This window comes from Xenopus tropicalis, chromosome 9 (genome assembly GCF_000004195.4).
Source record: "Xenopus tropicalis strain Nigerian chromosome 9, UCB_Xtro_10.0, whole genome shotgun sequence".
Classification (NCBI taxonomy): Eukaryota; Metazoa; Chordata; class Amphibia; order Anura; family Pipidae; genus Xenopus; species Xenopus tropicalis.
Window position 1 is genome coordinate 82530382 of NC_030685.2, and position 27674 is coordinate 82558055.

The 27674-nt window shown below is 46.6% G+C and overlaps 2 protein-coding genes across 3 annotated transcripts; one reads left to right on the plus strand and one right to left on the minus strand.

The window, feature by feature from the left end:
• LOC116407845 (G-rich sequence factor 1-like) lies at window positions 1–878 on the plus strand. The gene is made up of 3 exons (XM_031893901.1): window positions 1–90; window positions 202–340; window positions 785–878. Exons 1-3 carry the CDS (start codon window positions 22–24, stop codon window positions 832–834), a joined length of 258 nt encoding a protein of 85 aa, XP_031749761.1. The 5' UTR covers window positions 1–21; the 3' UTR covers window positions 835–878.
• Window positions 879–3611: 2733 nt separating this feature from the next.
• Window positions 3612–27663, minus strand: LOC116407844 (sterol 26-hydroxylase, mitochondrial-like). Of its 2 annotated transcripts, none has more exons than XM_031893899.1 (9): window positions 27320–27663; window positions 18355–18545; window positions 17091–17290; window positions 15816–16013; window positions 15557–15720; window positions 12363–12529; window positions 6239–6320; window positions 4975–5175; window positions 3612–4492 (listed from the first exon to the last, which is right to left on the minus strand). In XM_031893899.1, the coding sequence occupies exons 1-9, from the start codon at window positions 27623–27625 to the stop codon at window positions 4361–4363; spliced, it is 1641 nt and encodes a 546-aa protein (XP_031749759.1). In that variant the 5' UTR covers window positions 27626–27663; the 3' UTR covers window positions 3612–4360. The 2 variants fall into 2 exon arrangements, with proteins under 2 accessions (XP_031749759.1, XP_031749760.1); XM_031893900.1 differs by lacking the exon at window positions 27320–27663 and adding an exon at window positions 23735–24127.
• Window positions 27664–27674: the final 11 nt, after the last annotated feature.

Here is a 27674-nt window from a genome sequence, read left to right on the forward strand (position 1 = left end):
GATGTCCAGGACTTTACCGTTATGTCCCCTGTTCACGATATCCATATTCGAGGCCTCCCGTTCCACGCTTCAGGGCAGGATATTGCAAATGTATGTTTACTGCACTCAACAAAAATGCATAGAATTATGTTTACATATCTGTATCTTAACGCTTCAGCAGAAAATGTCATTTATTGGTAACAATTTTGCCATTGTCCTTAGTTTTTCCATCCGATAATGCCTTTGAAGATCAGCATTGAGTACAGCGCAGACGCTGGTGGCGCTACTGGAGAAGCGGTTGTGAGGTTCTTGACTCATGAGGACGCTGTAGCAGCCATGGCTAAAAACAGATGCCATACTCGTATGTACACCCACTTCTTAGATTAAGGGGCAGATTTTATGAAGATTAAGCTTTTCTACCCCCTTGCATTTCATCACCGGTGTGATCTTTATAGACATTGGTGTATATCTATGTAACTTAAAACCCTACAGCTACTTGGACCTAGCCATTCTCTTTGTGTTCCAACATGCAACTTCAAGGGGTACTGTCATGAGTTTTATGGGGTACTTTTTATTTCTAAATTACATTGTTACATAGCAAATAATTCCCTCTGCCATTTAACCTTTTATTCTTGTACACACAAATGTATTTGTAGCTGTAATATTAGTGTGTAGGCGCCATCTCCGTTCATTGTGCCTGAGTCTGAGCTTTCAGAAGGAGCAACTGTTGCGTTTGCTACAAAATATTGCTGAACATTGATTGGCCATGCAATTGACCTTATTACTACTTTTTTTTTTCCTGCAGAACATGGGTATTTAGAACTTTATCTGAATTCATCTCCAGAAAGTAAATGAGAGCAGTGTTTGATATTATGTTGCACACATCTTTCTTAGAAAGGTAAGTGAAACTCTGATGGAAATGATTATAAATATTACTAATTAGAAGTTAAAGAAAGTCTTGATTTGTAACAGATAATTCTTCCAGTATTGCAAAAAATCAATTTGGGGAACGCACCCAGGGCCGCTGCTGGCCAAATGGGTGCCCTAAGCAGAAATTTACTTTGGTGCCCCCTCCCCCAAATATTACGGAAGTAAAAATTGCCCCCATAAACAGTGCCCCCAATTGCCCCCATAAACAGTCCCCCCCATAGACAGTAGCCCCCACACACAGTGCCCCCATGCAAAGTACCCCCAATTGCCCCCATAAACAGTGCCCCCAAAAATAAGTACCCCCAATTGCCTCATCATACACAGTACCCCCCATAGACAGTAGCCAGCCCTCACACACAGAGCCCCCAATTGCCCCCACAGAAAGTACCCCCAACAGACCAGTGATGTCGGCGGGTCCTTCTCTCTTATGCCGCGGCAACAGGCACTACTATAAGGTTGCGCCTCGTCGCTGACGTGTGACGTCATACGCACGGGCGCAACCTTATAAAAGGACCTGTTGCCGCGGCATAAGAGAGAAGGAGCCGCTGGCGAAGACTTGCTTGGTATGTTTTTGCGCAGAGTGCGCACTCTGCGTAGGGAGCGGCGGTGCTGGGTGCCCCCCTGGGAGTTGGTGCCCTACGCAGAGTGCGTACTCTGCGTATAGGGAGCGGCGATACTGAACGCACCAATCAGGATAATTTTAGTGGCTCACTGTTACTCTGTGTCAACTGTTACTATTGTCCTGTTTTCTCTGCAAAAATAGCAGAATTTGCAGGTCTGGATTTGTCCCTCGGTTGGCCCAAGGTCAGCCATTCCCCACACCTCCACTGCTCATATATGTGCGCGCTTGCCAATTGCAATAGTACTAGGGACTTTGCATAGGAGATTTAAACAACCGACAAATCTCCTGTGGGCCAAGTCCAAAGTGCACCGGGAACATATGTACATGCAGCTGGGTGGCATCCACAAATCCAGGCCTGACAATTTGGCCTTCTGTGGACAAACTCCCATTTTGACCATGCTTTATCATGTTGTGGGACTGTCCCCCTGAGTCTTGCTGTCATTTCTTCCAACATTTTCTCGTAAGCGAGAGGTAACCTCTCCTATGCTTGGGGGTTCTGGGGATTTCGAAGTAATCGAAAGTCTAGCTGCTGTATATATGTAGTTCAGGAGTTTTTGTTCCGAGTGTGGAATATGTGGGTGAGGTAGGCTCAATAGGGCATTGGTAGTATCAATAGGGATCTCCTAGAAAGAAATCTTGGTGACTATACTCTAAATGTTTTTTTACATGTTTGTATCTTATTTCTAAAATCTCTACAATTCCCTTTTGTTTCAGTACAAAGCAACAATCCTTTACCTCCAATGGACATTAGCCAGTGTGCATCCTCCTTACACAGCCATTCAACAGAAGTTTGTTTCTAACAAACTGGTATCTTTCTAATACATTTTTGTTGTTTTTTTTTTTTTTTTGTGAAGGTGGCCATACATGCACCGATAATATCGTACGAAACCTCGTTTCATACGATATTCGGTGCGTGTATGGTATGTCGGCGAGTCGACTGATATCGCAGGAAGCTGCTGATATCGGCTGACTCGCCGATCGGACCAGTTTGAAAATTTTGATCGGGCGCCATAGAAGGCGCCTGACCAAAATCTCCCTTCAGCGCTGAATCGCCAGAAGGAGGTAGAAATCCTATTGTTTCTACCTCCTTACCTGCCGATTCACCCTGAATGGTGTGTGGCGGATCTGACGATGTTTCGTGCAACCGATGGTCGCACGAAACATCGTCAGATCGCCACGTATATGGCCAGCTTAAGAATGCCAATCCAGCAGGGATCAGATATTTCTCCTTGGCTAATGCAGATTTGACTGCAATTAACTGGTGCAAAATGTTCTTTTCCTCTGTCGCCAATTTAGTCCTTTCTCATTTTATGAACCAGCAATTTATCACTTTTTTTTGTTTTTTTTTGTATCAAAGTGCCTAAGTTAATAAGAATGTGGTTTGTGATGCAAGGCCTCCGAGTAGGTTTTTGCGTGTACGTCATGTAAATATAAAATCATGTTCAAAATGCAGAAGGCAGAACGGATAGATAGCGTCACTGAACGGTAAAACACTACTAGCTGGTGAGTTGTGCAGTGAACCGTTGTCGTTCATTGTTAGTCTTCCAGAAGGAAAGTGTTTGATTTCCTCTTCATTAAATTGGTAAACTTGTGGTGGGTTTGTTCCTAACATATTTTGATTTTCGTTTACTTTATTAAAGATGATCCACGAGATTAAATCATAGCAACAAATGGGAAAACTTTCTGTATTTTAGGAGAAGGAAAGAAGGATTTTTCTGAGAGAGGAAGTCAGGTACCCATGTATATACAAAGGAAGACAAAAAATGTTTCTTTTGACAGAGGACTCAGTGCAGCGTTTCTGTGAGTGCTTATGGCTGTATTTACATAGGCCTTTCTGATAAAGCTACTGAGTTTTTAGCTTTCCTTCCTCATTAATCAGCTTTGCAACCCAATAAATTAGAGACAGATATGCATCTTATTTCAATTACTGTGTTCTACCAAAGGATATGCTAATATATTAAAAGGGGAATTATGAAGAGCCACTCAAAGCACTCTTTTAATAGTCCTTTTAATGAGACTGGGGCTCCTTACCATTTTCTAATAGATATCTAAACAAGGAAAAGAGTCTGCATGGACATCATTTCATAAAACTATTTTTTATTACAGAATCACGTATAAGAAGGTCAGTATTGATTTTTACAGAAATATTCTAACAATTGAGGTAGTAACACAGAATTAACATGTGTGTTTGTTCTCTCTTTCTGGAAGTGAAAGTCAGTCAGTCTGGGGCTTACAGGGACACTATTATCAAAGAAATATTAAAATAATAAGACCGTAACTCCTTCAGGAACACAAGTGCTGTAGACAGTGCAAATAGATAAAAGCAGGTTATGTACAGAACTAAGTGCTAGGAATGCCTCATAGAAGCTATGTGGTAGCCAGCCATTATTTACTTGAGTTTCATGTGGTACCAGCAAAGGCAAAACACCTACATGGGGCACCTCATGAAAATAAATCACCAGGTTATATGTCCTAAGTCGTTACGTTATAAGCCGTTACTTTATAAGTCCTATGTGTAATTATGCGATGGTCAGCATTTTAACCTGAGTGCAAGCGTGCAACACGTAGATGGGATAGTAGTACCCTGACATGGATTCCAGTCTACGGTGTTTCTATAGGCATCCCAGGGCCCACAAGAGAACCTGCTCTCACAGCAGTTAGACGGAGACAGTAATAAAGGCAATAGGCGTCATTTAGACCAATGGCAGAAATAAGAAAAGGTTTAGGCTGGGGCCTGCGGATCCTCTGGTACTCAGGCAGGCCAGTCCAACCCAGGTGCTTATGCCAGGGGAGGCTTGAAGCAGAGACAGCTACACAAGGCAACTATAATCACGCCGACGGTGAGGGGGTCCTCGGCAGGAACTGAAGGTTTATGGGTTTGTGAGGGGTCAGCACAATCCTTGCCATTGATTTTATTTCAGCTCCACTAGGGTCCGGTCTCACCTCGTACTTCTTTATTATCTAAGAAATGAAAAATGGAGAGATATTGCTTAAAACTGAGGCAAGGGCACACTGTGCTGTGTATAAGTTTTGGTTGTGGTTTAGACTTTCACTTAAGGTATGCCATGTGTGCAGAGCCTACATAAGTAATCATGGCGCTTTATATTTATATCAGCGGAAGGCCCAAATACTAGCCCACTGGTCACTCTAGAGAGAGATCTGCCAGCAAGGAGAATGGAACACCAATAAAAAAAAAAAAAGCCACACTCATGTATGGTTTCCAGACACGCTCCATTACACCATAACCCTGTCAACAATCCACCTATGAATTAATATATATATGTATGTATGTATATATATATATTGATTAGCAGGAATGAAGGAGAACTGATTCTGCTACATTGTTTCAAAAGTCAGATCCAGAGAAAAGTTGTAATAATGTTTTGGTGTTTGTAAGTTGGTAGCGCATTTGATTTAAAGGGTCCGACCTCCGTCACACTTACCCGGGACAGGCACATGTGCATTTCCAGCTCAGCAATACGGCGCCCAACGCAGGCTCTAACCCCATATCCAAAGGGAATGGAACTGAAGGGGTTGTTCTTTACCCGACTCTCTCGGAACCAGCGCTGAGGGATAAATTTATCTGATTCTGGGAAGTTTTTCTCATCCCGTGATATATGGTAATGATGTAAAGCAATGAGTGTCTGCAATGGAATTCAGAGTTGCACTGTTATTTTATCTGATTAACGTGGAAAAAGAGAGCGGAATGGATTTTTATGAAAGAAAATTACATTAATCTGATTTTTATTCTCTAAGCTGCCTTAGAGTCAGTCACAATATGGATGATGACTTTCTTATTTTCTGCTGTAGCCCTCCTATTGTGTTACATTCCCTTAAAAAGTCAGAAGGTGGTGTGGCTTGGCAACCAAAGGGGGTGTATTCCTCTGTCAAACTGAGCCATACATCTCCAAAGGTTTTTCTCATAGCCTGCACACACAGGTGTCATCAAATTATGCTATAAAGCCCGTAAGCAGCCTTCTGCCTTTTGTATCTCTGGTTCAGGAGGGACATAGTTATTAGTAAAAAAGAGGCAGATGTTCTATACCTTTCCACTGTCAGTATTGATTGGTGGGTGGTTTTTAAAGGGCAGATTACAAAACCATTTAAAATTTTATTCTTGAACCAACAAATGTATTTGTAGCTGTAATATTGGTGTGTAGGCGCCATCTCAGTGCCTTGTGCCTGAGTCTGAGCTTTCAGCCAGCGCTACACATTAGAACTGCTTTCAGCTAACCTATTGTTTCTCCTACTCCCATGTAACTGGAGGAGTCCCAAGCCGGACTTGGATTTCTTACTATTGAGTGCTATTCTGATACCTACTGGGAGCTGCTATCTTGCTCCCTTCCCATTGTTCTGCTGATCGGCTGCTGGGGGTGAGGGGGCGGGATATCACCCCAACTTGCAGCGCAGCAGTAAAGTGTAAGTGAAGTTTATCAGAGCACAGGTCACATGGCTGTGGCACCCTGGGAAATGAAGAATATGGCTAGCCCCATGGGAAAAACAGATTACAATGCAGGATTTTGCTGGGGAAGCTCTATTAACTGATGGGTTTTCCCATGACTGTTTTCTTTTAAGATCAGAAGGGAGTATGCCTTTCCTTCTTCTTTAAAAAGTAGTATTGCTTTAAGAATACAACCCTGATGTTGCTGGACTACAGCTCTCAGCAACTGGTAACCCTTGGTAATCCCTTAAAATTCCCCATCTTACATCTTTTGGGAAGTAATAGTCTCCAATGGTGATGGCCTTCTCCACAGCCACTCGGGAATTGGTTGGTACAACAGGATACAATCTATGGGGAGAACTTACACGGGTTACATTCATCAGAGCATTTAAAAGTTAAAATTGTTTGTTCAATTAGAGGTAAGTTGCTAGTTTCATAGCGTCCCACATCTAGTTGAACATCCAGTGTTAAAGGGGTAGTTAACCTTTGTTATTATTTAGCATGTTATAGAATGGCTAATTCTTAGCAATGTTTCAATTTCTCTTTCCAGCATTCAAATGGGGGTCAGTGACCCTGGCAACCAACAAACTATTGTTACTGTTACTATTTTTATTTTATTACTTATTTGTTTTATTCATATTTCAGTCTTATGTAAGCCACTACCTGGTTGCTAGAGTAATTAAGACCCTAGGAACCAAATAGGTACTGAAATTCAAAAACCAAAAAAAGTTAATCTTAGGGTGAACAACCCCTTTAATGTTCCACCAGGTGACAGATGAAAAAAGACACAATTGCACCCGAACATATATCACATTTAGTAATATGAATGTATGCCTGCTCGGGGGCAGAACCAATCACTGCCGCATTATATTAATGGTACCGTGTAGTCAGGACAAGCAGTGGAGGGAATAGCCAAGGCCAAATTTCTTTTAATATCGATTAACAAATAACATAGTAAGTTAAGATGAAAAAAGATGTATGTCCATCACGTTCAACCATAATGCCGATATATAACTTGACTAACTGCTAGTTGATCCAGAGGAAGGCAAAAACCCCATCTGAAGCCTCTCTAATTTGCCGCAGAGGGGAAAAAATTCCTTCCTGACTCCAAAATGGCAATCGGGCCAGTCCCTGGGGCAACTTGTACTGAGAGCTATCTCCCCTACCCCTGTATTCCCTCACTTGTACTGAGAGCTATCTCCCCTACCCCTGTATTCCCTCACTTGTACTGAGAGCTATCTCCCATACCCCTGTATTCCCTCACTTGTACTGAGAGCTATCCCCCCTACCCCTGTATTCCCTCACTTGTACTGAGAACTATCCCCCCCTACCCCTGTATTCCCTCACTTGTACTGAGAGCTATCCCCCTACCCCTGTATTCCCTCACTTGTACTGAGAGCTATCTCCCCTACCCCTGTATTCCCTCACTTGTACTGAGAGCTATCTCCCATACCCCTGTATTCCCTCACTTGTACTGAGAGCTATCTCCCCTACCCCTGTATTCCCTCACTTGTACTGAGAGCTATCTCCCCTACCCCTGTATTCCCTCCCTTGTACTGAGAGCTATCCCCCCTACCCCTGTATTCCCTCACTTGTACTGAGAGCTATCTCCCCTACCCCTGTATTCCCTCACTTGTACTGAGAGCTATCTCCCATACCCCTGTATTCCCTCACTTGTACTGAGAGCTATCTCCCCTACCCCTGTATTCCCTCACTTGTACTGAGAGCTATCTCCCCTACCCCTGTATTCCCTCACTTGTACTGAGAGCTATCCCCCCTACCCCTGTATTCCCTCACTTGTACTGAGAGCTATCCCCCATACCCCTGTATTCCCTCACTTGTACTGAGAGCTATCTCCCCTACCCCTGTATTCCCTCACTTGTACTGAGAGCTATCTCCCATACCCCTGTATTCCCTCACTTGTACTGAGAGCTATCCCCCCTACCCCTATATTCCCTCACTTGTACTGAGAGCTATCCCCCCTACCCCTGTATTCCCTCACTTGTACTGAGAGCTATCCCCCCTACCCCTGTATTCCCTCACTTGTACTGAGAGCTATCCCCCCTACCCCTGTATTCCCTCACTTGTACTGAGAGCTATCTCCCATACCCCTGTATTCCCTCACTTGTACTGAGAGCTATCCCCCCTACCCCTGTATTCCCTCACTTGTACTGAGAGCTGTCTCCCATACCCCTGTATTCCCTCACTTGTACTGAGAGCTATCCCCCTACCCCTGTATTCCCTCACTTGTACTGAGAGCTATCTCCCATACCCCTGTATTCCCTCACTTGTACTGAGAGCTATCTCCCCTACCCCTGTATTCCCTCACTTGTACTGAGAGCTATCTCCCCTACCCCTGTATTCCCTCACTTGTACTGAGAGCTATCTCCCCTACCCCTGTATTCCCTCACTTGTACTGAGAGCTATCCCCCCTACCCCTGTATTCCCTCACTTGTACTGAGAGCTATCTCCCCTACCCCTGTATTCCCTCACTTGTACTGAGAGCTATCTCCCATACCCCTGTATTCCCTCACTTGTACTGAGAGCTATCTCCCCTACCCCTGTATTCCCTCACTTGTACTGAGAGCTATCCCCCCTACCCCTGTATTCCCTCACTTGTACTGAGAGCTATCCCCCCTACTCCTGTATTCCCTCACTTGTACTGAGAGCTATCCCCCCTACCCCTGTATTCCCTCACTTGTACTGAGAGCTATCCCCCCTACCCCTGTATTCCCTCACTTGTACTGAGAGCTATCTCCCCTACCCCTGTATTCCCTCACTTGTACTGAGAGCTATCCCCCCTACCCCTGTATTCCCTCACTTGTACTGAGAGCTATCTCCCCTACCCCTGTATTCCCTCACTTGTACTGAGAGCTATCCCCCCTACCCCTGTATTCCCTCACTTGTACTGAGAGCTATCCCCCCTACCCCTGTATTCCCTCACTTGTACTGAGAGCTATCTCCCCTACCCCTGTATTCCCTCACTTGTACTGAGAGCTATCTCCCATACCCCTGTATTCCCTCACTTGTACTGAGAGCTATCTCCCCTACCCCTGTATTCCCTCACTTGTACTGAGAGCTATCTCCCCTACCCCTGTATTCCCTCACTTGTACTGAGAGCTATCTCCCCTACCCCTGTATTCCCTCACTTGTACTGAGAGCTATCCCCCCTACCCCTGTATTCCCTCACTTGTACTGAGAGCTATCCCCCCTACCCCTGTATTCCCTCACTTGTACTGAGAGCTATCTCCCCTACCCCTGTATTCCCTCACTTGTACTGAGAGCTATCTCCCCTACCCCTGTATTCCCTCACTTGTACTGAGAGCTATCTCCCCTACCCCTGTATTCGCTCACTTGTACTGAGAGCTATCCCCCTACCCCTGTATTCCCTCACTTGTACTGAGAGCTATCCCCCCTACCCCTGTATTCCCTCACTTGTAGTGAGAGCTATCTCCCCTACCCCTGTATTCCCTCACTTGTACTGAGAGCTATCTCCCCTACCCCTGTATTCCCTCACTTGTACTGAGAGCTATCTCCCCTACCCCTGTATTCCCTCACTTGCAGGCCCGGATTTGTGGCGAGGCTACAAAGGCCCGGGCCTAGGGCGGCAAATACACAGGGGCGGCATGCCGCCCCACCGCAAGCAAATGTTAACATTTTGCTCCCATACGGAGCAATGGGGACATCTCCCCACTGCTCCGTATGGGAGTTCTAAGTTAGGCGCTTGCGCATGCGCATTAGCGATAGGGGTTGTTCGCGCATGCGCAAGTTAGGCGCATGCGCATTCGCGTTTACGCGGCGGGGGTGGGGGGGCGCCGAATGGGGGCGGCCTTGGGGCGCCCCAAGTAGAAATCCGGCCCTGCTCACTTGTACTGAGAGCTATCTCCCCTACCCCTGTATTCCCTCACTTGTACTGAGAGCTATCTCCCATACCCCTGTATTCCCTCACTTGTACTGAGAGCTATCCCCCATACCCCTGTATTCCCTCACTTGTACTGAGAGCTATCTCCCCTACCCCTGTATTCCCTCACTTGTACTGAGAGCTATCTCCCCTACCCCTGTATTCCCTCACTTGTACTGAGAGCTATCTCCCCTACCCCTGTATTCCCTCACTTGTACTGAGAGCTATCCCCCTACCCCTGTATTCCCTCACTTGTACTGAGAGCTATCCCCCCTACCCCTGTATTCCCTCACTTGTACTGAGAGCTATCTCCCCTACCCCTGTATTCCCTCACTTGTACTGAGAGCTATCTCCCATACCCCTGTATTCCCTCACTTGTACTGAGAGCTATCTCCCCTACCCCTGTATTCCCTCACTTGTACTGAGAGCTATCTCCCCTACCCCTGTATTCCCTCACTTGTACTGAGAGCTATCTCCCCTACCCCTGTATTCCCTCACTTGTACTGAGAGCTATCCCCCTACCCCTGTATTCCCTCACTTGTACTGAGAGCTATCTCCCCTACCCCTGTATTCCCTCACTTGTACTGAGAGCTATCTCCCCTACCCCTGTATTCCCTCACTTGTACTGAGAGCTATCTCCCCTACCCTGTATTCCCTCACTTGTACTGAGAGCTATCTCCCCTACCCCTGTATTCCCTCACTTGTACTGAGAGCTATCTCCCCTACCCCTGTATTCCCTCACTTGTACTGAGAGCTATCTCCCCTACCCCTGTATTCCCTCACTTGTACTGAGAGCTATCTCCCCTACCCTGTATCCTCACTTGTACTGAAGCTATCTCCCATCCCCTTATTCCCCACTTGTACTGAGAGCTATCTCCCCTACCCCTGTATTCCCTCACTTGTACTGAGAGCTATCTCCCCTACCCCTGTATTCCCTCACTTGTACTGAGAGCTATCTCCCATACCCCTGTATTCCCTCACTTGTACTGAGAGCTATCTCCCCTACCCCTGTATTCCCTCACTTGTACTGAGAGCTATCTCCCCTACCCCTGTATTCCCTCACTTGTACTGAGAGCTATCCCCCCTACCCCTGTATTCCCTCACTTGTACTGAGAGCTATCTCCCCTACCCCTGTATTCCCTCACTTGTACTGAGAGCTATCTCCCCTACCCCTGTATTCCCTCACTTGTACTGAGAGCTATCTCCCCTACCCCTGTATTCCCTCACTTGTACTGAGAGCTATCTCCCATACCCCTGTATTCCCTCACTTGTACTGAGAGCTATCTCCCCTACCCCTGTATTCCCTCACTTGTACTGAGAGCTATCTCCCCTACCCCTGTATTCCCTCACTTGTACTGAGAGCTATCTCCCCTACCCCTGTATTCCCTCACTTGTACTGAGAGCTATCTCCCATACCCCTGTATTCCCTCACTTGTACTGAGAGCTATCTCCCCTACCCCTGTATTCCCTCACTTGTACTGAGAGCTATCTCCCATACCCCTGTATTCCCTCACTTGTACTGAGAGCTATCTCCCCTACCCCTGTATTCCCTCACTTGTACTGAGAGCTATCTCCCCTACCCCTGTATTCCCTCACTTGTACTGAGAGCTATCTCCCCTACCCCTGTATTCCCTCACTTGTACTGAGAGCTATCTCCCATACCCCTGTATTCCCTCACTTGTACTGAGAGCTATCTCCCCTACCCCTGTATTCCCTCACTTGTACTGAGAGCTATCTCCCCTACCCCTGTATTCCCTCACTTGTACTGAGAGCTATCTCCCCTACCCCTGTATTCCCTCACTTGTACTGAGAGCTATCTCCCATACCCCTGTATTCCCTCACTTGTACTGAGAGCTATCTCCCCTACCCCTGTATTCCCTCACTTGTACTGAGAGCTATCTCCCATACCCCTGTATTCCCTCACTTGTACTGAGAGCTATCTCCCCTACCCCTGTATTCCCTCACTTGTACTGAGAGCTATCTCCCCTACCCCTGTATTCCCTCACTTGTACTGAGAGCTATCTCCCCTACCCCTGTATTCCCTCACTTGTACTGAGAGCTATCTCCCATACCCCTGTATTCCCTCACTTGTACTGAGAGCTATCTCCCCTACCCCTGTATTCCCTCACTTGTACTGAGAGCTATCCCCCCTACCCCTGTATTCCCTCACTTGCTAAATACCCACCCAGCCCCTTCTTAAAGCTATATAATGTATCAGCCAGCACGACTGATTCAGGGAGGGAATCCCACAACTTCACCACTCCCCCTGTAAAAAATCCTTTGGGAATATTTAAATGGAACCTCCCTTCTTCTAAACGGAGTGGGTGCCCTCGTGCCCGTTGGAAGGACCTACTGGTAAATAAAGCATTAGAGAGGTTATTATATGCTCCCCTTATATATTTATCATGTCACCACTTAAGCGCCTCTTAACTCTGAAGTCATGTTTAATAAGCATGATGGAAATATAGCAGTTTCTCTCTGAGTCCTACCGTAGTGTCTCTTTAATTACAGCCCGTAGCAGGGGCATGCTGGAGATATCCTCAGAAGTGGGTATATTCTGCCCTGGAACCACTCCGATCACCTCTTGGTACAGGGCGTTTTGAATCTCTGGTTCTCTAGCCAGGTGGTACAGTGCCCAGGATAGCGTGTTGGATGTCTGTGAGGGGCAGAACATTCACTCCAATGAACCATCAACAGGAATGTCTGGACTTAAGTCTTTATTAAACTACTACTCCCAGTGCCCAATTAGCAGCCATTCAGCAGCATCTGTAGGTGCATCTACAGGTATAGGACTCTTTATCCAGAATGCTTGGGACCAAGGGTATTCCGGATAAGGGGTATTTCCGTAATTTGGATCTCCATACCTTAAGTCTACTAAAAAAATCAATAAAAAAAATAATTAAACCCAATAGGATTGTTTTGCATCCAATAAGGATTATTTATATCTTAGTTGGGACCAAGTACAGGTACTGTTTTATTATTACAGAGAAAAGGGAATCATTTAACCATTAAATAAACCCAATAGGGCTGTTCTGCCCCCAATAAGGGGTAATTATATCTTAGTTGGGATCAAGTACAGGTACTGTTTTATTATTACAGAGAAAAGGGAATCATTTAACCATTAAATAAACCCAATAGGGCTGTTCTGCCCCCAATAAGGGGTAATTATATCTTAGTTGGGATCAAGTACAGGTACTGTTTTATTATTACAGAGAAAAGGGAATCATTTAACCATTAAATAAACCCAATAGGGCTGTTCTGCCCCAATAAGGGGTAATTATATCTTAGTTGGGATCAAGTACAGGTACTGTTTTATTATTACAGAGAAAAGGGAATCAGTTTTAAAATTCTGAATTATTTGATTAAAATGGAGTCTATGGGAGACGGGCTTTCCGTGATTCGGAGCTTTCTGGATAACGGGTTTCCGCATAAGGGATCCCATACCTGTGTGTGTATATATATATATATATATACTGTATATATATATACATATACAGTGGCTTGCAAAAGTATTCGGCCCCCTTGAACTTTTCCACATTTTGTCACATTACAGCCACAAACATGAATCAATTTTATTGGAATTCCACGTGAGAGACCAATACAAAGTGGGGTACACGTGAGAAGTGGAAGGAAAATCATACATGATTCCAAACATTTTTTACAAATAAATAACTGCAAAGTGGGGTGTGCGTAATTATTCAGCCCCCTGAGTCAATACTTTGTAGAACCCCCTTTTGCTGCAATTACAGCTGCCAGGCTTTTAGAGTATGTCTCTACCAGCTTTGCCCATCTACAGACTGAAATCCTTGCCCATTCTTCTTTGCAAAACAGCTCCAGCTCAGTCAGATTAGATGGTCAGCCTTTGGGAACAGCAGTTTTCAGATCTTGCCACAGATTCTCCATTGGATTTAGATCTGGACTGTGACTGGGCCATTCTAACACATGGATATGTTTTGGTTTAAACCATTCCATTGTTGCCCTGGCTTTATGTTTAGGGTCGTTGTCCTGCTGGAAGGTGAACCTCCGCTCCAGTCTCAAGTCTTTTGCAGACTCCAAGAGGTTTTCTTCCAAGATTGCCCTGTATTTGGCTCCATCCATCTTCCCATCAACTCTGACCAGCTTCCCTGTCCCTGCTGAAGAGAAGCACCCCCAGAGCATGATGCTGCCCCCCCATATGTGACAGTGGGGATGGTGTGTTCAGAGTGATGTGCAGTGTTAGTTTTCCGCCACAGATAGCGTTTTGCATTTTGGCCAAAAAGTTCCATTTTGGTCTCATCTGACCAGAGCACCTTCTTCCACATGTTTGCTGCCCCCCCCCACATGGCTTGTGGCAAACTGCAAACGGGACTTCTTATGGTTTTCTGTTAACAATGGCTTTCTTCTTGCCACTCTTCCATAAAGGCCAACTTTGTGCAGTGCACGACTAATAGTTGTCCTATGGACAGATTCCCCCCCCTGAGCTGTAGATCTCTGCAGCTCCCCCAGAGTCACCATGGGCCTCTTGGCTGCATTTCTGATCAGCGCTCTCCTTGTTCGGCCTGTGAGTTTAGGGGGACGGCCTTGTCTTGGTAGGGTTACAGTTGTGCCATACTCCTTCCATTTCTGAATGATCGGTGGAACAGTGCTCCGTGGGATGTTCAAGGCTTTGGAAATCTTTTTGTAGCCTAAGCCTGCTTTAAATTTCTCAATAACTTTATCCCTGACCTGTCTGGTGTGTTTTTTGGACTTCATGGTGTTGTTGCTCCCAATATTCTCTTAGACAACCTCTGAGGCCGTCACAGAGCAGCTGTATTTGTACTGACATTAGATTACACACAGGTGCACTCTATTTAGTCATTAGCACTCATCAGGCAATGTCTATGGGCAACTGACTGCACTCAGACCAAAGGGGGCTGAATAATTACGCACACCCAACTTCGCAGTTATTTATTTGTAAAAAATGTTTGGAATCATGTATGATTTTTGTTCCACTTCTCACGTGTACACCACTTTGTATTGGTCTTTCACATGGAATTCCAATAAAATTGATTCATGTTTGTGGCTGTAATGTGACAAAATGTGGAAAAGTTCAAGGGGGCCGAATACTTTTGCAAGCCACTGTATACTGTATATATATATATATATATATATATATATATATCAATCCAAATGGTGTCCGCACTCCAAGGCTCAATATTCTGCAGGGTGCTTAGCCAAAATTATGTATGTATAGAAAATAATCATCTGTGGCCAGAACACCCTTCAATGTTTCATCAAAAAAATTTTTATTGTCATTTTATTTTATTGTAACAATATATCTACAATAAAATTTTTTTTGATGAAACATTGAAGGGTGTGCTGGCCACAGATGATTATTTTCTATATATATATATATATATATATGTATATATATATATATATACAGAAAACAAACGGAGCACACCCTATTAGAGATCGAATGCCCAAGCTGCACACACCAGGACTTAGCAACAAACAGTAAATTTATTGAAGAAAAAAATCCAACGTTTCGAGCACTGACTGTGCTCTTCCTTTTTCCCTGAGGAAGAGCACAGTCAGTGCTCGAAACGTTGGATTTTTTTCTTCAATAAATTTACTGTTTTTTGCTAAGTCCTGGTGTGTGCAGCTTATTGTCTTGTGCTATATATATATATATATTATATATTCTTGAAAACCAATTACTTACAGTATCGACCCCAGCTAACAGCAGCTCGGCCACGCTGCCATAAATTTCTTTATCGGTCAGTTTGCCACTGGAGATCAGATAGGTCAGGTATTCACCCTGCACCTCCTCGTCCCTCTCCAGTCGGGCCTCAATTTTCTTCATCTTCTCATTAATCAACTTATTCCCTGGGAATACAATACGGTACATAAATGCTAGGTGCTAACCATTAAATATTGTATTAGTAAGCACAGCCAATTTAATAAAGACAGTAAATTCTTACCAAATGCAAATATATTGTCCCAGCTGTCCATATAACGTTTATAGTAGGGGAGTAAATTGTTGGTCCATGGGGGTAAAATAGTCACAAAGATATAGTTCTTTAACATGGCTCCAATAGAATCTATGAACCTCTGAGTCTCCACTGGTATTTGCTTCTCCAAACAGCCAATCCGGGTCTCAAACAGGATGTAGGAAATGCCTTGGAAGGAAAAGTTACATCTCATATACTTTTTGTATAGTGGTGTGCAGAGCCCAAATCTGGCCATGCAATTTGCAAGAGAAGCGTAAAACTATAAAGCCAGAAATGATACTTCATCAGAAAGATTCAGTATCTGGAATGTGTGGGAAGTGAGGTTTTACAGTGATATGAAGCACCATGCCTTGAGGCCATCAAATACTTAAGGATAAATGCTTCTTGTGCAGAATAACATAAGTCAGTATGTTTTCAGTAAAGATATATATAAAATGGATGGATCCCATTGATCTGTACTTGCCCTACCCTCATGAGTAGCCTGTAGAGGTGCAGGAGTCTATATTCAAGGTGTATATAACTAGGGGGCTGCAGGGAAATTGCCTCTTGTAGAGGTATAGATGGCTAGCTCAGGTAGAGAGTTGGGTTGCTGGGGTTCTACAGGTGACTAGGGAAGGAAGATGGCCTCAAGTAAAGGTATAGATGGCTGGCTTAAGTAGAGAGTTGGGTTGCTGGGGTTCTACAGGTGACTAGGGAAGGAAGATGGCCTCTGGTAGAGGTACAGGTGGCTGGTTCCAGTAGAGCAGGGGTGGCCAGACCTTTCTCATCGGAGATCGACCGATGACCGTGGAATGCGGAAGTACGGCATCAAATCCACGGGGGATCGACTGGTGGACCGCGATCAACGTATTGGCCACCCCTGAGGTAGAGAGGTGACTACTGAGGGCAGATGACCTCTATTAGAGGTTCAAGTGGCTGGGTCAGGTAGAAAGTTGGGTTCTTGTGGTGGCACAGGTATCTATAAAAGCCTGATGGCCTCCGATAGAGTTGGGTTCCTGTAGAGGTGCAGATGGCCTCCAGTAAAGGTGCAGGTGACTGGGGAAGGCTTACAGGAAATCTCAGGTCAAGGTACATGTGGCTGAGGGAGAGGGGGATTCCAATAGAAGTGCTTGGGGAAGGAGGAGAAGAGACCGAAGGTAAAGGAGTAGATGGCAGGGAATGAAGCCTTCAGTAGAAACACTAGTGGCCAGGGACTGCAAACAGGAAAACTGCATTATAAGATCTATAGTAGATGTAACCCAGTACCTTCAAAGGCAAATCTGTAGAGTGCATTTGGTATATCATTCACCATATCACCAGATGGAGTTTCTGATCGCATCTCTTCTAGTCTGACCAAAAAGTCCGTCACCACCTCATTAACCACCCCTGTGTAGAGCATGGCCTCTGCTGGCTTCAGCATCCTCTTGTTAAGCACTGAGCGGAGGGTGTGCCATTTGTGGCCTTCCCTGGTGGGTGGGGGACGAGACACATTATTTATTCTTTAATTATACTTTATTGCTTCACATGGGAAACTGATAATTGCTAAGAATCTTAGACCGTTGCTTCAGATATGATCTGTGCAACTATGGCACAATGCTCTGTAATAAAGATAGAATCTCAGCCATAAAGCAGGGCAGGACTGCTGCTTACAATGGGGGGGATCAGATAGGATCTGTGCCACTGTGACAGAATGCTCTGTTATACAGATAGCTAGAATCTCAGCCATAAAGCAGGGCAGGACTGCTGCTTACAATGGGGGGATCAGATAGGATCTGTGCCACTGTGACAGAATGCTCTGTTATACAGATAGCTAGAATCTCAGCCATAAAGCAGGGCAGGACTGCTGCTTACAATGGGGGGATCAGATAGGATCTGTGCCACTGTGACAGAATGCTCTGTTATACAGATAGCTAGAATCTCAGCCATAAAGCAGGGCAGGACTGCTGCTTACAATGGGGGGGGGGGATCAGATAGGATCTGTGCCACTGTGAGAGAATGCTCTGTTATACAGATAGCTAGAATCTCAGCCATAAAGCAGGGCAGGACTGCTGCTTACAATGGGGGGATCAGATAGGATCTGTGCCACTGTGACAGAATGCTCTGTTATACAGATAGCTAGAATCTCAGCCATAAAGCAGGGCAGGACTGCTGCTTACAATGGGGGGATCAGATAGGATCTGTGCCACTGTGACAGAATGCTCTGTTATACAGATAGCTAGAATCTCAGCCATAAAGCAGGGCAGGACTGCTGCTTACAATGGGGGGATCAGATAGGATCTGTGCCACTGTGACAGAATGCTCTGTTATACAGATAGCTAGAATCTCAGCCATAAAGCAGGGCAGGACTGCTGCTTACAATGGGGATCAGATAGCAAGAACCTTAGACTTAAAGCATTATAGCACTGCTGCTTTGTACTGAAAAGGAAGGAGACTTTGGCATCTAATTACAGTGTGGGTCCCCTAGAATATCTTTGGTCCCCTTTTTGGCATTGGCCTATGAGTATTCTAATAATGTTTATTGCAGACTCACTCTGTGAAAGGGCCCAGGGAGAGATCTCTTTGGCGTCTATGTTCTTTCCAGACCTCCATGTCAATCCTCACAGGGTACTTTCCCTCCTGCCTCAGTACCGTTTCCAAGATGTCGACATCAGCAATATTTACGGTTTTGTAGCGTCCCAGAGTAGATTTCCACATAGGTCCATAATTCTTCTTATAAATGGCCTTAATAGAAATATCAGTGGGAAAATTACAATATCATTACTCACAGTAGGTTACTGCCCCCTCTCTCACACATATTCTTCAGGGGGATTTCTAATTCTGCCTATAACTACTACCTGTCCCTCTACTTGGCCATCTCCTACACTTACTAACCTGACTATCTAGTTGGTGGAGCCTAAAGGGATACTGTCATGATTTTTATGATGTCATTTTTATTTCTAAATGACACTGTTACACAGCAATTAATTCCCTCTGCCATTTAACCTTTTATTCTTCAACCAACAAATGTATTTGTAGCTGTAATATTGGTGTGTAGGCGCCATCTCAGTGCCTTGTGCCTGAGTCTGAGCTTTCAGCCAGCGCTACACATTAGAACTGCTTTCAGCTAACCTATTGTTTCTCCTACTCCCATGTAACTGGAGGAGTCCCAAGCCGGACTTGGATTTCTTACTATTGAGTGCTATTCTGATACCTACTGGGAGCTGCTATCTTGCTCCTTTCCCATTGTTCTGCTGATCGGCTGCTGGGGGTGAGGGGGGGGGGGATATCACTCCAACTTGCAGTGCAGCAGTAAAGTGTGACTGAAGTTTATCAGAGCACAGGTCACATGGCTGTGGCACCCTGGGAGATGAAGAATATGGCTAGCCCCATGGGAAAAACAGATTACAATGCAGGATTCTGCTGGAGAAGCTCTATTAACTGATGCGGCATCCACTTTATAAATCTGGCCCTTAGAAGTCGCTAAGCTGGCTTTTTTGAGGCCTCCCTTCCTCAAACTACACACCTTCCTCCATGAGGGGATCCAGGAGAGTCGACAGAACTGCCTTATACCATACACTGGTGCTACCATGATCCCTAACACTATGTTATACCCAGGGCTGTATTTAGGCCCGGTGTTGCCTCAGCCTGGACTCTTCCCATTGGTACACGTGCAGGACAGTCTGGATATGCACCAATTGCAAAGAGAGGGGAACCCCCATTCCCCCCAGTGCTGTTGCTGGATTTAACTGGAAGCATCAGTGATTTTTTTTTAATTTAATTCAAAGCAATTAAATCTTGGGGACCACATGGTTTCCCCTAAAGCTTCACCCTAGGCACAGACCCTCAGGTAACTATATAGTAAATACTTCACAAACTCCTGTAACACCTATTTGGCCTATTTAAGGACAAATCCAGGCTAGTAGTGTAATGGAGAGCATGGGTTACATACGACACTTAATACAAAGGAGTGAGCCTCCGCTAAATGGGAGAATTAGGATGGAGCGAGGGTGTAGCAGAACTACAACTAGCTGAGGTGTGTGGTGCAAGTAGCAAAAGATGGACGCCAGAGGATTCTTATGATGCAATAATAACTGGTTTATTGTGCAAAGCAACTGGATAGTGCAGCAGGGTATATACTCACAGTCACAGCAGTATAGGAATTGGTCACAATGGATATAGCAAATGTGACACTCAAGGAACAGAATACCCCACTTGGAGAATGCACAGAGGATTAGCTGATACCCGAGGTGAAGACCTTTCAGAAGGGAGTGTTCCGGCCGACTGTGGTCCAGGGGAGAGCTCCTAACACTGGTACCTGGCGTCTAATAAAACCGGTCCCAAAAGAACGACAACAGAGCCGGGGTAGGTTAAACCCTTTTACAACTCCTGGTTGGGGCTATTAACTGCCCTTGCTAAATAAGCTGACTGAACTCACCACTTCTAGAGGGTGCTATTACATAAAACTGACTGTGCTGGCTTGTTTTTATTCACGGGGCCCTGTCCCCGACTTTTCACTAGGGTATGAGGTCCCCTAGGGTACAAATGGCTTCTGGGCCTATGTTCTGGTCCAGGCTCAATTGAAGCTCTGCCCAGAACGCAGCATGCAGCCAAAAGAGGAAGACACTTCCTTGTGGAAGACACTATATAGTCTGCCAAGGGGAGTGGTCAACCTGCACTAAACCTATAGGGAATAGCTTAATAACTGTAACCTGAGTACAGAGGGCTCTGCCCTATAACAGCACAGATAAGATTAGATAAGGGGATAACACCATAGGGAGCTTAACCCTATGGGTCCCTACATTCACCCGGGGGAAAAATCCATTCCGACCCGGCAATGGTAAATAACAATAAGTACACTTTCAAGCAATAACAGTAGTGCATTGATTTAGTGCAAAAATACAGTACCCTTACATCCGTTTCTGATACCCTCTCCTGAGGAGTACCCAGTACAATGGATAGCTGAAAAATGAAAAATTTAAGGCACAGAAAATTTTAACTGTTTCGTTACTAGTTACCTTTCTGTAAACCATATACAATACATGAGTGTCATTATGGTATAACAGGCACATACTTAGAGAACCTTGAGTCACCTTCCTGACCACTAACAGGGGTGCTCAGGCACACACTTAAGGGATCCTTGATATACCACCTGTAACCTGCAACAGGGGTATAACGGGCATCACTTACACTTGGGAACGATCCTGCCTTCATTGAGGTGTCCCCAGGCACATGCTTGGCTGTAAAGAAATGTTAGTGGGCACAAGTTTAACTGTGACACACTCCCACCCATCAACTTTATTAAGTCCATACCTTCCCACCCTAACTCAGTGTTCATGAATATCCTGACATGCACTCCGTAGGTGTGGATTAGGCAATGGTTCCTACCCTTGGTGAGGTAGGTGGAAGTAGAAGTTGTAGTGGGATGGGGCGCAGCAGTCTCTTCTTGAACACCCAACTATGTATAACTTTACAGTCTCTCCTGGAGGATTTGGAGAGTCCCAAACTTAAGAACAAAAACAAATCCACCTCTGTGGATATATAACAGGAAGTGGGTCACACCTTATGCAGCAATACCAGCAGTCTTTAAAGAATGTGCCCAAAATATGGTGGGTGACTCCTTTGAACAATTAGGGACCACACCCACCTCCCACCCGGGGGAAAATCCAATCAGGGAGGGCATCCAGAACCGCATGGGGTTTTTCCACCTAATGGAGGTTGCGGTCAAATTTGGCTTTTGTAGCCTCATAGGAAATATAGTAGCCTGGATGTGGCTTGTCAATCTTGCCTCCACTGGGGAGGTCAGATAGCAGCGAAAAGTTTTGGTCCTCCTGGTACTTTCTGCAGGACCGAACCCGGTGCTTAAGGACGGTCCGGCCGAACCACCACTCTCGGGCAATATTTGAAAGATAGTCCACATCCTGGTGGCGTCTCTGTGGATTGGTGGAAAGCAGGCCTCCAAATCCAATTTTCTCTCTGCGGGTCAGTTCCCCGTAGATCCATTCGTCGAGGTGCTTATCCACCTCGTCGTATACCCACTCTGAGGCATAGGGCATGTAAAATTGCCACTCATATACTCTGCTGTGTATCAGTCTCTGTACTCGCGAAACAGCCCTGTACTTTTCAGGGTCTGCACGGCCCGGAGCAACCCAGCAGGTCTCATCCTTACTGAAACTGTACGGAGGTGGCGGTGTATCCGGCATCCCAATGGTAGCTTCAGGCTCATTTTGAGGTACCGGTGGAGGGATGTTGGTTTCCTCTCCCTGAGGATTATTTTCTATGGGGCGCCCGAACTCCATGGCACTCCAATTTGGTTTGGGGTACCTTCTCGTAGAACCCCCAGTTACTGGGATCCATCCTGGTGAAAGACCACCACTGGCCCTTTCTGGGGTCACAGAACGGCCTCTGCCTAGGCGAGCAGAGAGACCAAGTAGTTGTAACTATTTTTCCACTGTGGAGACTTCAGCCCCCACAGAACTGGCAGTAGATTTGGCCTTTCTGTTGTATGGCCATATTGCTTCAGAAGCATTGTCCAGTACCTCCCCTGAATGGTCAGAAGAGGACAGTAAGATATCCCCAGATGATTCTGCCTGGGGTGGGGAAATAATTCCTTTCGGCTCTGGGATGGGAATTGATGTAGTGGGCCTCAGGGGACTCGAACCAGCCCCAGCTCTGAGGGGGGTCTCCACCCTCACTATGGGATCAGTCCAGCACTTATTTGTGCATGCAGGGCAACTGGCTCTTATGTCCTGCAAAGCCTCACAGACCTCCTGGCCGCAGCTACCACAGTATGGCACCACTATTTCTTCCCCTTCATCCCCAAACTGTACTCCAAAATTTCCCAGCCACACATATCTCTTTTGTGGCGTTGGGCTATCTGCACGGGCCGCCATCTTGGAGCAAGCAAATTTATGGCTGCAGCCGCAGCAATGTAATACAGCTCCTTACTGTAAGATGTCCCACACTGCAATAACCTCTTGAAGGCGCACCTGGGGACCAATTATTGGGAAAGTTAACAGTAACACCCGGTCGCAGCCGCGATCCGGGATAGGTGGGTGGTACAGTCTCTACTTATCCGGCCTCTGCAGGATCCGGTAGGGTAGGCTGTTCGCCTATAATATATGGACAATATCCTCTGCTGTACTCGGTCGGTTGCAGCCGCGATCCGACTCTTAGGCAGATAACTAGCGTAGCCCTCACTCACAAGGCCTGTCGCGCCTCTGCTATGCCGTCACCCAGGCCGCAGCCGCTGGTCCTGGGAGGTGCACGGTGTCGGTCTCCAACTGCAGCCGCAGCGGTCGACAGTGCCGAATAGAGGTAGCGCAGGTGAGAATGGTGGTGTTGGCAGCCGCACAACACTTCAGCGTGAGCTCAGGATAGAGAGCAGTGGCACATGTGAGTCCGTTCTCTTTGGAATTACAACCCAAAATGGCCAACGTGATATCACAATCTCGGAAAATGGTACCTGGCGTCTAATAAAACCGGTCCCAAAAGAACGACAACAGAGAGGTTAAACCCTTTTACATCTCCTGGATGGGGCTATTAACTGCCCTTGCTAAATAAGCTGACTGAACTCACCACTTCAAGAGGGTGCTATTAATAAAACTGACTGTGCTGGCTTGTTCTTATTCACGGGGCCCTGTCCCCGACTTTTCACTAGGGTATGAGGTCCCCTAGGGTACAAATGGCTTCTGGGCCTATGTTCTGGTCCAGGCTCAATTGAAGCTCTGCCCAGAACACAGCATGCAGCCAAAAGAGGAAGACACTATATAGTCTGCCAAGGGGAGTGGTCAACCTGGGCTAAACCTATAGGGAATAGCTTAATAACTGTAACCTGAGTGTAGAGGGCTCTGCCCTATAACAGTACAGATAAGATTAGATAAGGGGATAACACCATAGGGAGCTTAACTCTATGGGTCCCTACATTCCTTTACCTCAGTATGGGGCAGTGACAGACACATGTACTATGAAGGGGTCCTACTTTTCACACCCCTAAATATATCTATTTATAATATATTCTTATTGGTGACCATCTCTCCTTCCAACTGGAACTGACTGGGAGAGGCCGGACTGCCACTTGAGGGAGTACCAGTTGCCCATGACACTGACTGAGGAATTCGCCTGGAGGCAAATCTGAGGGGAATGTGCGGCTCAGGTGAGTGACAGGTGGGCGGGGCACAGAGCAGGAAGCAGTAATGGAGGAGCAGGAAGTTGCTTTTATGCCTGTGAGGGAGAACAGTTTCTTGACAGGAGGATACAGTAACATAACATTTCTCTGAACATTACTGAAGAGAGTCATCACAGTAAATGTCTGCCAGCTGCACTTTTCCTAAATTGTTCCTAATTTCTTTGGCCCCCAGTCTCAGTGACCCTCACAAACAGCCCCCCCACCCATAATCTCAACCTGAATTTGCTTCAAAAGCCCAAACCCTTTCTAAATGACCTCAGATAGCGGAAGAATTGGGGGTTAGGGTGGCCCCTTTTTGTATAACAATATCAGCCAGGGCCGCCATCAGAAATCACAGGGCCCCTCCCAACAGAATTTTCTGGGTCCCCCCCTCCTCCCACACCCCACCCCACCCCACCCCCAATGACTCCTCCCATCTGTACAAAGGACACACAGACATTGGTAGCCAGGGCCCCCCTAAAACATTGGTAGTCAGGGCCCCCTAAAACACTGGTAGCCAGGCCCCCCCTAAAACACTGGTAGCCAGGGCCCCCCTAAAACACTGGTAGCAAGGCCCCCCCTAAAACATTGGTAGCCAGGGCCCCCCTAAAACATTGGTAGCCAGGGCCCCCCTAAAACATTGGTAGCCAGGGCCCCCCTAAAACACTGGTAGCAAGGCCCCCCCTAAAACACTGGTAGCCAGGGCCCCCCTAAAACACTGGTAGCCAGGGCCCCCCTAAAACACTGGTAGCCAGGGCCCCCTAAAACACTGGTAGCCAGGGCCCCCTAAAACACTGGTAGCCAGGCCCCCCCTAAAACACTGGTAGCCAGGGCCCCCCTAAAACACTGGTAGCCAGGGCCCCCCTAAAACACTGGTAGCCAGGCCCCCCCTAAAACACTGGTAGCCAGGCCCCCCCTAAAACACTGGTAGCCAGGGCCCCCCTAAAACACTGGTAGCCAGGGCCCCCCTAAAACACTGGTAGCCAGGGCCCCCCTAAAACACTGGTAGCCAGGGCCCCCCTAAAACACTGGTAGCCAGGCCCCACCTAAAACACTGGTAGCCAGGCCCCCCCTAAAACACTGGTAGCCAGGCGCCCCCTAAAACACTGGTAGCCAGGGCCCCCTAAAACACTGGTAGCCAGGGCCCCCTAAAACATTGGTAACCAGGCCCCCCCTAAAACACTGGTAGCCAGGCCCCCCTAAAACATTGGTAGCCAGGGGTTATGTTTTGCATTGGTGCCAGGGCAGGGACCCCCTAAAACATTGCTAGCCAGCTCATGGCCCCCTAAAACATTGCTGGTCCTCCCCCAGTGTCCTCATACTATGGCGCGCTCCCTGCTCCCCCACTGCTTCCTCCCGCTCCCCCCAGCATCCTCCAGCTCCTTCCCGCGTCCTCAGGGCCCGTAATTCTTTAAAGGGGCCCGAGCTAAAAAAACGGTATCATGGCCGGGCCCCCTTTAAAGCGAGGTTTGTCTGGGCCCGAGACAGCTGTCCCCCCTGTGCCCCCCTGATGATGGCCCTGATATCAGCTATGCTGTATTTATACCGTTCTTTCTTATTAATAATGTTGGCTTTAAGTGGGATACAAGCCAGGGTGCAACCCTACATGGGCTCTTCCCTTTATTCTGTGTTAGTGCAATGTTGTTTGCCCCACAGTCACCCATTTCCAGTGACACTGAGAGGAATCACTGCAGGGAAAGGGTAAGTGTTTCTTGTATATCAACTATGGGCAAAATCTGCACCTGGGAGGGGAGAGTTTTAGTAGCTTTATAGACAAAATCTTATAATGCCCTTAATATATTGGTATGTGTGAGTGTAAGGGCTCTGGTACACGGGGAGATTAGTCGCCCGCGGCAAAACTCCCTGCTCGCGGGCGACTAATCTCCCCGAGTTGCCTTCCCTCTGCCATCCCACCGGCGAACATGTAAGTCGCCGGCGGGATGGCAGACGCGGCAGCGCGATTTCGCGCAAATCGCCGAAAAAGACTCGCGAGGCTTTTTCGGCGATTTCCCGAAATCGCCCCGCCGCGTCTGCCATCCCGCCGGCGACTTACATGTTCGCCGGTGGGATGGCAGAGGGAAGGCAACTCGGGGAGATTAGTCGCCCGCGAGCAGGGAGTTTTGCCGCGGGCGACTAATCTCCCCGTGTACCAGAGCCCTAAAGGATATTGCGTCTTCAATAGCTGCACAGCCACAGCTTAGAAATGTCTGTTCTATACAGAAATAATTGGGGTAACCCGCCTTCCAATTTTTTTGTTTGGTCTCACAGACTAAACACCCTAAGGCAGGGGTGGCCAAAACGTCGATTGTGGTCCACCAGTCGATCCCCCATGGATTTCTGGTGGCCCGCGTCTAAGCCGGGAAATGCGGAAGTGCAGCGTGCTTATTGGGTATGCGTATGTACACTGTGTCATGTATGTACGCGGGGAGGAGTCAAAAGTAGATCGCCGGGGGAAAAAGTCTGGGCACCCCTACCCTAAGGGTAATGGCAGTTCAGTTGTAGCAAACAAAAAAAATCACAGCTGCACTCACCTTAGCCAATTTTCTGTGGTGCAAAGTCTCCCAGGCATATGGCAGCGCCCCAACAATGTATAGAACAAAGCAGAAATACTGTAGAGACTGCACTCCAGCAACATTTCACCGGGGGAGCTTACCCCATTTATTATGCCAATGTACCACAAAAAAAAATCAACGTTTCGGGGGGCACTCCCTCCTGACGAAGGGAGGGAGTGCCCCCCCAAAACGATGATTTTTTTGTGGTACATTGGCATAATAAATGGGGTAAGCTCCCCCGGTGAAATGTTGCTGGAGTGCAGTCTCTATTTCTGCTTTGTTCTATAACGGCAGTTCAGAGCAGTTTGTTGGCCAAGTGTTACATTACATTACATTAACGTTTATTTATAAAGCGCCAACATATTCCGCAGCGCTGTACAATAAGTGTTTTTGGGAAATGCTCATTCAGAGTGTATGGGAGCTTTCATGCGCAGGAAAAAAGCAAAGTATAAAAAGGAAATGGATACAAAGGAGAAGCTAAGGCTTTGCTGTTGTTTTCTCTTTAAAAATGAAAGAAAACAAACTGGAAGGCAGGGGTGCAAGAGAACAGGGGGCTTATCTGTTCCTAGTTTGTATATGCCATTCCCACACCTTGTGTCACAACCCTTTCTCCTTGTAGATTGTAAGCTCTTTTGGACAGGGCTCTCTTCACCTCTTGTATCTGTTATTGGTTGCTTTATATGTTACTCTGTATGTCCAATGTATGAAACCCACTTATTGTACAGCGCTGTGGGATATGTTGGCGCTTTATAAATAAATGCTAATAATAATATATGAATCTGAAAGGGTGAAACACTTACCTGCAGCTCGTGGGTGTAGAGTATGTACCCTCTCAGGAACACCCAGTATATATTGGTGAGCAGCGAAGGGCCAGGCAAGTCCTCAAATGTTTTCATTTTCTTTTCCTCTCCTACTGCTCCTACTGCAGCCCCTGCCACAGCCCTGCCTTGGCTCACACTTACCCCCCTGCCTGTGTGCAGCAGCCAGCGGCACCTACCCAGGGGCAGAAAGCCCAGCTTGGAAGCAGAGGGCATCGTGCCTGTAAGCTGCGCCTGGATGTTCCTGATCAGCCTTGGGCTGTGCATAAGAGAGGAAAGCCCTGTCATGGCTGTGTCAGTTACACAATATGGCCACGTGACTGCCCCTTGCCCATTC